The sequence below is a fragment of the Lolium rigidum genome, chromosome 7 (assembly GCF_022539505.1).
Source record: "Lolium rigidum isolate FL_2022 chromosome 7, APGP_CSIRO_Lrig_0.1, whole genome shotgun sequence".
Taxonomy (NCBI): Eukaryota; Viridiplantae; Streptophyta; class Magnoliopsida; order Poales; family Poaceae; genus Lolium; species Lolium rigidum.
Genome location: NC_061514.1, coordinates 200,952,341 through 200,964,963, shown reverse-complemented (window position 1 = coordinate 200,964,963; position 12,623 = coordinate 200,952,341). Strand labels below are relative to the sequence as shown.

General features: G+C 40.1%; 1 protein-coding gene across 4 annotated transcripts; it reads left to right on the top strand.

The window, feature by feature from the left end:
* Positions 1-281: 281 nt before the first annotated feature.
* On the top strand, positions 282-4,927 carry LOC124678938. Of its 4 annotated transcripts, XM_047214790.1 has the most exons (6): positions 282-619; positions 704-865; positions 2,120-2,245; positions 3,230-3,320; positions 3,916-3,975; positions 4,674-4,927. In XM_047214790.1, exons 2-6 carry the CDS (start codon positions 757-759, stop codon positions 4,750-4,752), a joined length of 465 nt encoding a protein of 154 aa, XP_047070746.1. In that variant the 5' UTR covers positions 282-619; positions 704-756; the 3' UTR covers positions 4,753-4,927. The 4 variants fall into 4 exon arrangements, 2 of the variants coding, with proteins under 2 accessions (XP_047070746.1, XP_047070745.1); XM_047214789.1 differs by having other exon boundaries at positions 3,916-4,927; XR_006994706.1 differs by having other exon boundaries at positions 1,528-2,245; positions 3,230-4,927.
* The last annotated feature ends 7,696 nt before the right edge of the window (positions 4,928-12,623 follow it).

Below are 12,623 nucleotides of genomic sequence, written 5' to 3'. Positions count from 1 at the left end.
TGTATGGTGATTTTGCCATGAGGTTTGTTTGAAGTATGTGACAAGGTTTCTAAACCCTAAACCCTACCCTTTCCAACACCAAAGAGGAACAAATAAAAAGAAAAGAAAAGAAAAGAAAAGAACCCTATCTCACAGCATTCCACGATAGCCACTTCGGACGATTTTGTTGGCCGGTTGGCGGAAGATTCGCCTCGTTGATTGGTTGTACGCTCTGCTGGGCGGACGAGGACAAAAAGAAAGTGTTCGAGCAAGAAAAACAATTAAACCGCGTCCTGATTCATTCGCCCTCCCCTGTCCTAAAAAAAAAAACCTATCCCCTTCTCTCCCGGCTCCTCTGCCATGCCTCATCCGCTTCCACCGCGCCGCCTCTTCTCCACGGCCTCCTCCTCCTCCACCATTCACGTTGTCTTCCGAACCATCACCACCCACCTTGAGCAGAGCAAAGGAACATGGAGGTCATGAAGTTGCGGAGATTCGGCGCCGTGTGGTGGCAGGGACGGGACATCTTCGGCCGACGTGCCTGATTCGGGGCTGCAACGGCGGGGGTCAAGGGGCTCCACGGAGGCCACACTCTCCCGGAGGTTCGAGATCAAGCCGGATTTGCACGTCACTTACCTATGTGAGAATATTTCAGCACAGATGAGTTCTTTTGGTTCTAAGAGTCCCCTTTCACCTATGTTTCTATTTCATTGGGATCCACTAGGTCGGTGTCGCAACCATGGATCAGGCTTGGTCAGCCCGTGCAATCCCATCATCATGCCCGTGCCACCTATGGACAAGACTGAGGAGATGGTCCGCCTCGAGCTGGAGGACAAGCGCATCCCCTCAGCTACCATCTGTAGATGCAGAACCGGAACATCGTCAGGTATGCTGCCTCCATCTTGTCTTCCTCTCTTTCCCGTGCTACGGCCGCTGTTGCATCAGGTTTGGTGTATATTTGGTTGCTACCTAATGGATGGATGGGTTGAGTGGTGTCAAAGTTGAAAAGCTGAGCACATCACATATACACTTAAAGTACTTTTCAAATGGCTCTATTTGTTTTGGCATTTGTACTTCTGTAGCGGTTGTAGGAAAGAGAACACCAAATCTGGAGTACATACAGTTGTGCTTTCTTCTGCATTTGAACATAGGTTTTAGTATAGCTAAAGTTCTATGGTTTGTATACTGTATGCGATCCCTACAAATTGTTCAGAAATGCAAGTGCCGTCTTGGAACAGAGCAGGTATGGTATGAATAGGAAAATGTTTTTGTTTTATTTGATAATGCATCATATTTCTATTTCCTAATTGATAGGCCAAAGCTTTAGTTCTAATGTTCTTTATTGTTTCGCCAGTACCAATTGAACTCTTCTAAGATCGTGTGATAAACTTTTAGTGGCACATGTATCACACTCAGGTGATCATTTGTTCAGGCACATGCATCGGGTTGTTTGATAGAGGAACTGAAGTGCAAGGGACAGTAGTATTACTATGCACTTTTCAATTCTTAGTTTGATATGGCTCGTACTTTGGTTTGTCAATTTTGTAGAGCATATGACAGGGCTGATGTTCGCTTCAGTGCAATAGAAGATGTTATTTATTCTGACTCTACTTTGCTTCCTATACATATATTTTACCTACAACTGAAACAAAGGTACTATTTTGTGCTTCATATGTAAATCTTGGTCCACTCACTAGAGCAGTTCATATTCCAATTTTTCTTGAAGAGGAATACATGAATCTATCTTATTCAAAGAACGTCAACAGTGGTTGATTAAAATGTTGTTGATTTAGGCTTGAGGATTTTACAGCCTAAAGTACATGATCGAAAAGTGATATACTAGCTAAATTTTGTGATTCTCCTCAAGTTCTATTCTTTTCCAGTTAAATATATTGGAATACTTGGTATATGCAACAGCTATATGATTTCATTGGGATCTATGCTGAAACCTTTCTCCATTTGGATTTGTGATAACAAGAAGTCTCAGAAATGAAAATTGGGTGTACATTGTACTGATGACAGCGTAGTTGTTTGTGTTCTAATTATAGATTATTCTTGCTTAGCCGGTTCAGTTAAATATTCCAAGGTTGTGTATGTTCTTCGAACCAAGTTCATTTCAATATGAAAAACTTAATTGCAGGTTCTCTTATAAAACCTCTCTGGGTCATTGTCAATTCTAAAGATTTGCTTCTATTGTTTCTGAGGCAAGTGGTTCAGAAGTTCACAAGGTTGGAATATGTAGCTATGCTCGAATTTTCTCGAGAAGGTATGCTATTTTTTGTTGTACTATACATTATTGTGCTTTTATTTATTTGAGTCGACAAGCTTCCTAATTTTGGTTTGCGAGATATTTTATAAATACTTGCATCTTTAGTTTTAAGTATCTCTGTCCTTGGATATGATAAATAAAATGTGCTTTAGCAGGCGTATATGTGTTTAAGATCTTCTCATAATTCCACTGACTTGCATGCCTCCTATTTGACAACACATTCTTAAAAGTATATCAATCACATCCTAGCATTAAATTCTTCATTTAGGTTCTATGGTTTACACGCTTCTATGTGAGTTTGAGAGTATCCAGCCTTAAGTTCTGTTATGTTTGTTCCACAAATTTAGCTTACAATGCCTGTATATTTGGGTTTTTAGGTAGATGATACCTCTTAATTATACAGACGAATTCTGTCTGATTTTTTTGTCACTGAAAAGTGTTTGATTCATTACTGATGGATAGTGGCTGGTTAAGTGAACGTAAGCTTAGGTATCCTCTTACTCTCGATATTTATCCGCAATAGCTGGTATTGTAGCTTATTCTACGAATTATGATTGCAGACGTGCAATCACTTTTAGAATAATTGCAATTGACGGTAAAGACATGAAATAAGAAAGTGGTAGATCTTCAAGGTGATATTAGCAATATGGGCTTTGAGATTAGCTCATTGATGACATTATATTCGAAAAATAAGAGATTGTTTCTGGTGTTCGTGAAGATGGTATCATATCATCTTGCGTATTAAAAGAACTTCATCTTGTGTATTAAAAGAACTTCAGTTAGTTGTGAGTAATGTCAGTATCATTTTGGTACCAGACTGATAATTTGCAAGCCCAGTTGGTGTGTTCTATTTTGTATCTTATTTGCAATGTTGTAATTATTCATGACACTAGCATGACCATTAATGTTTTTTCTTTGTAACTGTAGCAGTAGTCTGCTATGGTGCTTCTCAGATTGTTTTATTGCTTACATTGTGCTCAGGTCTTAAGCCTAATCTCTCGTCCACTACTACAATCGTACGCCTCCACTTGATGCGTTGCTCTGATTCAAACCTCTGCTTGGGTGCTCTGAGGTGAGGCCTTCAAGCACCTCATCTGGCGTTGTGATGCAAGGATACTAATGTGATAATTTCATGTATTGCCTAATACTGCAAGTATCTACCGGTGGTTTCATATTCATGATTCTTTCTTTTAATAATTTTGTAAATTCTTATGCTACGCATTTCCCCATGTCAATCCTGATGATTTCTCGTACTAAAAACAATTTGTATTTATTATTTGTTCCTATCTGTTCTTCCTTTTACTAATAGAAGCTAATGAGATCATTATCATATGAAGTTAGACTGTAAGATCCTAAGTCAATTTACTTGGATGCCCATTCTATTTTATTATCTTGGTCAGTGCATTGTATTTATCGGAATATTGCAACTACACTATATATCTTCCTTGCATGTTCTTCCTTTGACTATTAGAAGTTAAATTGAGTTGTGGATCAAACGAGATCATATTACGAAGTAAGAGATCATCTTATCAAGTAAAGACTGTAAGACCCTAGCTTCTAGCTTTGGTTGGACACGGATCAGTTTTGTCCCTCTTTACTGCGAACAAATATTGCACTGTTTGTTTAACAATATTATGTGTTTGTGCTCTCATATTCCTCTTTTTCAGGCCGGTTCTTGTCTCACCATCTCGCGTGCTTTGCTCATGTGCTCATCTCTTCGTGTTAAGGTTTGCTTGTTTCTTTCTCTCCACATGGTGTATTTTTTGTTGCACTTGGTTTACTGATCGTTGTTGCGTGGCGTGTTCGGTTCTTCTATTTCTTATTGTTTTATGATGCTCGATGGCATGCGCACTGTTATTTCCTTTGTTATCTATTTACTTTATCTAGATGCTCCTAGAGAATACTTTGTTCCTATTCTATATAGTAAATGGAAACACTTTAGTTATATCCTAGAACATGGCATGGTTAATTGGTACTTGTACTACGTAATGGATGCTTTTTTTACCTTGTGGGGGATATGAGAGAGTTTTTCGTCCTACTCCATTAACTTCATATATACAATACTACCCTTTCAAGATTTTAATGAGTACGTACTGTAATACAACTCAATCTTGCTAATTCCACTTTGAGATGAACCTGCATTTCGTCTCTTCGGATGGTAAAATATCACCAATAGATCATCAAAATGAATTTGGGAGTTTCATTCATGTAACCTAACCTTGGCACACAAATTTAGCTCTTCAGGTTGGTAGAGAACCTAATTTTTTACAGTAATGGCAATAATCAATGCATCTCTATTCATATAGTCTCCCCATTTTTGAAGCACACTAATTTGTTTGACGTGAAATGTAAACTGAACTTTATGCACCCCTTTATGAATAGCTGGAGCTATAATCATTCTCATTTTGACTCAACTTGAGTACAGGGTTGATCGCCCACCATCCAGTGTGAGATTAGAGGCAATGCAACAAGCTGAAGTTATCTATTGCAGAAAAGATGAGTAGTTCGTGGCATGTTTCCCAAAGGGAGCCATAAGAGCAATGAGTAGATTTCCGTCTTGTACTAACTTGTATATGTAGTGATTTAGCAAAGATAGATGATCCTACTACTATACAATTAAGCATTGACAAGTTAAACTCGAGGTTTTTTTATATTTTATTTTCTTGTATCAACCCTGAAGGGGAGTGGTGTTTTGGAACATGGGAGCATATGCTCCCTTTATTTTGAAATTCATCTTATACATATTTTGAATTTCAAAAAAATTGAAACGAAAAGTTCGCACGTACATCTTCACATGCTACACGCTCACAAAGTTGTTTCATAAAAAATGGACTTGTCATGTGACGTGTGTAAAAAAGACAAAACTCAGTGCTAAAAATAATGTTTTTTACAAGATAAATTTTCTCTTTTTTACATAGACCATAAAAAATATTAATTTTTCGTGAAACTTGACGAATGCACATATATTATGGAGATGTACATGTAGAATTTTTTGTTAAAATTTTTCGACAACTCGAAATATAATTTTTCGATATAGGGAGCATACGCACCCGGGAGCCGAATTGAATTTCCGACCCTGAAGTGTCTTCTTAGTATATTCAATGTTAAATAAAACACTCAACTGATTGGACGACAGGGTCTAGCTTCACACATCAGGTGCTTGATTGTCATGCCCCTGACCGGCGAGGAGGTGCCCCATGGGGCACCCCAACCACTAGTAAGAATAACACCACATATGGGCCTATGGCCATTTTTGCAAATACTTAACCTAGACCTTTCTATTTTGCACAAGTGGTTTGGAAACATCACTAAACTCTTAATAAACACTTTGGAATCAAAGAAATACAAAACAAATCAAAAAAAAAAAATCAAAATCAATTCACATATGATAATGGTCACATGTGATAATTTTAACATCTTACCCACTTTGAGCCCCTGTATTAAGAGATTTCTAAACCAAACCCTCTCAACACTTTGCACCTCATCCAAGACCTCATCAAGGTGAACCATTTTGGTGTTGACCACCTTGACTAAATCCTTTTCAAATTCTTACTATAAGCAGGCAAAGTAGCAACTTTGAAACATAAACTAGATCAACCCAAATTTGATTTTTCCCAAATCTCTTCCAAATTTCAAACCAACACCATCAGGAGGTTCCAAGCATTATTTGAGACACACCCATAAAATTTTGTTCCAAAATTCCAAAGTGAGTTTCTTGCGGCCATTTGGTTGAGCACTTGGTAGGCACAAACCTGCCAACTCCCTACATCCTTTTATCCAGCATGTTTTTGACTAAACCATCAAACTTAGGTCATTATCAACACCCTCTTGCACCTAGTAGACATCGCCAAGCTTCAGAGACTTTGATCTTGCACGAATTCTTCACGTATAAGGCCTTGCCGTGGCATGATGCCACTCAGCCAAGTCACTCTCCTCTCCTCTCACTTCTGGCTGAGCTCACCTTGTCCTTGAGCCTCTCCACACTCTTCTGAGCACGATAGACATAGCCGTTGGCCAAGGAGACGTCGGCATTTTCCAGAACGCGACATGCGCAGACGCGCCAGAGCGCGCGTGGACACGCTCTGGACGCGCCAGTACACCACCTGCCCCCGTTGACTCCGACCTCCTCCCGTCCTCTCCCCTCGCACACACACTCACCACGACGCCAGCAACCTCCTTGACAACCCCATTGGCCCGCGCTCGCGCTGTAGCCGACGCCATCATCGACACTCGCCGCCACGGTACTGCGAGGACGACGACGTCGCCCGCACGCCCTCGTCCACCATTTTCAATGCCATGACGCGCGTCGTGCTCGCCATGACCTCAGGAACAGTCCTGCGTCCTTACCCTGCCCCTTCGTCGCCCAGAACATCGTCGCCATGAACGACCCGAGCCTGCCCCGCAGCACCCCCTCGCTGCTATAAAAGGAGGCCTTCCCCTTGCTGTTTCTTCACGCCATTCTTCCTTCCTCTCCTCACTGAGCCTCCTTGATACGTCTCAAACGTATCTATAATTTCTTATGTTCCATGCTAGTTTTATGACAATACTCACATGTTTTACACACACTTTACATCATTTATACGCATTTTCCGGCACTAACCTATTAACGAGATGCCGAAGCGCCAGTTCCTGTTTTGTGCTGTTTTTTGTTTCAGAAATCCTACACAGGAAATATTCTCGGAATTGGACGAAACGAACGCCCAGGGTCTTATTTTTCCACGGAGCTTCTAGAAGACCGAAGAGAATACGAAGTGGGGCCACGAGGCACCGACACCACAAGGCCGCGCGGCCAAAGGGGGGCCCACGCCGCCCTATGGTGTGGGGCCCCCGTGCCTCCTCCGACTCTGCCCTTCCGCCTACTTATACTCTCCGTCGTGAAAACTCTATTACCGAGAGCCACGATACGGAAAAAGTTCCAGAGACGCCGCCGCCAATCCCATCTCGGGGGATTCAGGAGTTCGCCTTCGGCACCCTGCCGGAGAGGGGAATCATCATCCGGAGGACTCTACATCACCATGATCGCCTCCGGACTGATGTGTGAGTAGTTCATCCTTGGACTATGGGTCCATAGCAGTAGCTAGATGGTTGTCTTCTCCTCTTGTGCTATCATGTTTAGATCTTGTGAGCTGCCTATCATGATCAAGATCGTCTATTTGTAATGCTACATGTTGTGTTTGTTGGGATCCGATGAATATGGAATACTATGTCAAGCTGATTGTGAATCTATCATATATGTGTTGTTTATGTTCTTGCATGCTCTCCGTTGCTAGTAGAGGCTCTGGCCAAGTTGATACTTGTGACTCCAAGAGGGAGTATTTATGCTCGATAGTGGGTTCATGCCTCCATTGAATGCGGGACAGTGACAGAAAGTTCTAAGGTTATGGATGTGCTGTTGGCGCTAGGGATAAAACATCAATGCTTTGTCTAAGGATATTTGTGTTGATTACATTACGCACCATACTTAATGCAATTGTCTGTTGTTTGCAATTTAATACTGGAAGGGGTGCGGATGCTAACCCGAAGGTGGCCTTTTTAGGCATAGATGCATGCTGTATAGCGGTCTATGTACTTTGTCGTAATGCCCTAATTAAATCTCATATTAGTCATCATGATATGTATGTGCATTGTTATGCCATCTCTATTTGTCAATTTCCCAACTGTAATTTGTTCACCCAACATGCTATTTCTTATTGGAGAGACACCACTAGTGAACTGTGGACCCCGGTCCATTCTTTTACATCTGAAATACAATCTACTGCAAACTCTGTTCTTTGTTGTTCTTCACAAACAAACATCATTCTCCACACCATACGTTTAATCCGTTGTTTACAACAAGCCGGTGAGATTTACAACCTCTCTGTTAAGTTGGGGCAAAGTATTTTGATTGTGTTGTGCAGGTTCCACGTTGGCGCCGGAATCCCTGGTGTTGCGCCGCACTACACTCCTCCGCCAATAACCTTTACGTGGCATGCATCTCCTACTGGTTCGATAACCTTGGTTTCTTACTGAGGGAAAACTTGCTGTTGTACGCATCACACCTTCCTCTTGGGGTTCCCAACAGACGTGTGTCTCACGCGCCATCAAGCAATTTTTCTGGCGCCGTTGCCGGGGAGATCAAGACACGCTGCAAGGGGAGTCTCCCACATCCAATCTTTTTTACTTTGTTATTGTCTTGCTTTACTTTATTTTATTTTATTTTCTGCTTTGTTTGCTTTCTTTATATCAAAAACACAAAAAAATTAGTTACTAGTTTTACTTTATTTCATCTGTCTTGTTTGCTTTTTTCATATCAAAAACACAAAAAAATTAGTTACTTGCATTTACTCTACTTTATTTAGTTTGCTTTATTTACTATTGCTAAAAATGAGTAATCCTGAAATTGAAGTTCGTTCGTTTAAGCAACAAGGGGGAGAATGTTTTAAAGATGCCTGGTATAGAATTAGTGATGTTCATCATAGGTGCACTAAGAAACACTCCACTATTATCCTACTTAGGAACTTTTATGTTGGTATCTCTAGCTGGAATAGGTATGTTCTTGATACTCTTGCGGGAGGTAATTTCCTAGGCACTCCTCGCTTTAGAAGCTAGTTGCATTATTGAGAGTCTAGTTGGAATACCACCTGTTAATGAAGCTAAAATTGAAATCTCTCTTGAAGATATCATGAAAAAGTTGGAGGCCATAGAGAAAAATCTTCCAAGTGTTGAGACTAAATTGGGAATATTACTTGATAACACTGATAAACTTGATAAATCTCTAAGTGGAATTAATGAGAGAATTGCCATTTTAGAATCTTGTGCTACTCATGATAATCAAACCCATAGGATTAGTGAAACTGAAGAAGCTATGGGAACCTTGGGTTCAACTTTTTCTTCTCTTAAGTTTAAGGAGAAAGCTTATGTGGGTAAGGAGCAAAAGTTCATGTATGTCTCTAAGGTGCCTAAGCCAAAGAATTATTATAAGCCTAAAATTGATAAAGCCCTTAGCACCACTATGGGAAATATAGATAATGGAGCATCTAAGATACCAATTGATGTTGATGCTTCATCTCTTGATAATACTTGAGTTACACTTTCTGCGCCTAGCTGAAAGACGTTAAAGAAAAGCGTTTATGGGAGACAAACCATTATTTTACTTCTGCACTTTTGTTTTATATTTGAGTCTTGGAAGTTGTTACTACTGTAGCAACCTCTCCTTATCTTTATTTTATTGCATTGTTGTGCCAAGTAAAGTCTTTGATAGTAAGGTTAATACTAGATCTGGATTACTGCGCAGAAACAGATTTCTTGCTATCACGAATTTGAGTAGACTCTCTGTAGGTAACTCAGAAAAATCTGACAATTTTCGCGTGTGATCCTCAGATATGTACGCAACTTTCATTCAATTTGAGCTTTTTCATCTGAGCAAGTTAAGTGCCCCTGAAAAATTCGTCTTTACGGACTGTTCTGTTTTGACAGATTCTGCCTTTTATTTCGCATTGCCTCTTTTGCTATGTTGAATGGATTTCTTTGTTCCATTAACTTTCAGTAGCTTTGTGCAATGTCCAGAAGTGTTAAAAATGATTATGTCACCTCTGAATATGTGAATTTGCGATTATGCACTAACTCTCTAATGAGTTTGTTTTGAGTTTGGTGTGGAGGAAGTTTTCAAGGATCAAGAGAGGAGGATGATACAATATGATCAAGAAGAGTGAAAAGTCTAAGCTTGGGGATGCCCCCGTGGTTCATCCCTGCATATTTCAAGAAGACTCAAGCATCTAAGCTTGGGGATGCCCAAGGCATCCCCTTCTTCATCGACAACTTATCAGGTCACCTCTAGTGAAACTATATTTTTATTCCGTCACATCTTATGTGCTTTACTTGGAGCGTCTGTATGTTTTTGTTTTTGTTTGAATAAAATCGGATCCTAGCATTCTTTGTTTGGGAGAGAGACACGCTCCGCTCGTTCATATGAACACTGGTGTTCTTAGCTTTACTTTTAACCTTCATGGTGAAGGTTGAAACTGCTTCGTTCATTGTTATTTGGTTGGAAACAGAAAATGCTTCATGTGGTAATTGGTATATGGTCTTGAAATTTGATACTTGGAAATTGCTGTGCTCAAATAGATCATGTTTAAGCTCTTGCATCATGTACTTTGCACCTATTAATGAAGAACTACCATAGAGCTTGTTGAAATTTGGTTTGCATGATTGGTCTCTCTGAAGTCTAGATATTTTCTGGTGAAGTGTTTGAACAACAAGGAGATAGTGTAGAGTCTTATAATGCTTGCAATATGTTCTTATGTAAGTTTTGTTGTACCGGTTCATACTTGTGTTTGCTTCAAACAACCTTGCTAGCCAAAGCCTTGTAGTGAGAGGGATTACTTCTCGTGCATCCAAATCCTTGAGCCAAAAACTATGCCATTTGTGTCCACCATACCTACCTACTATGTGGTATTTCTCTGCCATTCCAAAGTAAATTACTTGAGTGCTACCTTTAAAATTTCATTCTTTGTCTTTGCAATACATAGCTCATGGGAAAATAGCTTAAAAACTATTGTGGCATTGAATATGTTACTTATGTATCTTATTTCTTATAAGTTGCTTATTGAGTGGTAACCATGTTTCTGGGGACGCCATCAACTATTACACCTTTGTTGAATATCATGTGAGTTGCTATGCATGTTTGTCTTGTCTAAGTAAGGGTGATTTATCATGATTAAATGGTTTGAGTATGCATATTGTTAGAGAAGAACATTGGGCCGCTAACTAAAGCCATGAATCATGGTGGAAGTTTCAGTTTGGACATTAATCCTCAATCTCTTATGAGAATATTTTCTGTTGTTGAATGCTTAAGCATTAAAGAGGAGTCCATTATCTGTTTTCTATGTTGTCCCGGTATGGATGTCCTTAGTTGAGATCTATCAAAAACGAGAAATCAAATGCGATCTATCTCCTTGGACCTTTGTACGAGCGGCATAGAGGTACCCCTTTGTGACACTTGGTTGAAACATATGCTATGCAATGATAATCCATGTAAATCCAAGCTAATTAGGACAAGGTGCGAGCACTATTGGTATTCTATGCATGAGGCTTGCAACTTATAGGATGTCTTATGCATAACACATATGAATTATTACTACCGTTGACAAAATTGTTTCTATGTTTTCAAAATAAAAGGTCTAGCACAAAATAGTAATCCATGCTTCCCTCTGCGAAGGGCCTTTCTTTTACTTTATGTTGAGTCAGTTTACCTATTTCCTTCTATCTTAGAAGCAAACACTTGTGTCAACTGTGTGCATTGATTCCTACATACTTGCTTATTTGCATTCATCATATTACTTTGTGTTGACAATCATCCATGAGATATACATCCATGAGATATACATGTTGAAGTTGAAAGCAACTGCTGAAACTTATATCTTCCTTTGTGTTGCTTCAAAACTTTCTACTAAGAATCTATTGCTTTATGAGTTAACTCCTATGAAAGTCTTATTGTTGCTTGTCTTGAAAGTACTATTCATGGAAAGTCTTTGCTATATGATTCAGTTGTTTAGTCATTGTCTTTACCATTGCTTCGAATCACTTCATTCATCTCATATGCTTTACAATAGTATCGATCAAGATTATGATAGCATGTCACTTCAGAAATTATCCTTGTTATCGTTTACCTACTCGAGGGAGAGTAGGAACTAAGCTTGGGGATGCTTGATACGTCTCAAACGTATCTATAATTTCTTATGTTCCATGCTAGTTTTAATTTTCCCACCATATCAAGACCCCATTGGGCAAAGGGCCATGACAATGGTATGGGCATCAACTCTGCTGCCGGAGAGTGAGGTTTTGCGGCAAACCTTTGGCACGCGTCACAAGTGCGTACTATGTCCTTTGCATCCTCAATTGCTGTTAACCAATAGAACCCCGCTCTCGAAAACCTTGGCTGCTATAGCTCGATCGCTTGCGTGGTGTCTCGCACACCCCTTCGTGTACATCCTTCGAGATTAGCCTTCCTTCCTCGGGTGTGACACATCGTTGTAATACTCCCGAGATACTTCGTTTATACAGCTCTCCTTTGACCACATTAAAGGCTTTAGATCGCCTGATAACTCGCCTTGCTTCAACTGGATCATCGGGTAGTTATTTTCTCGAGATATATGCTATGTACGCCCGCATCCACGGAATCTGTATCATCATTATTACCTTAGGTTCCTCCTCTTCTCCCTATGGTGCTTCTTTAGCCCCCGAGGATTTCTTCTCCTTTTCCTCTTCTGCTGTTTCTTCGCCTTGGTTGATCTTTCAGCTATCTCTTCCCAGAACACGCCAGGTGGTATTGCGAGACATTGCGACCCAATATTTGCAAGAACATCGGCTTCATCATTGCTCAGCCTGCTGATGTGGT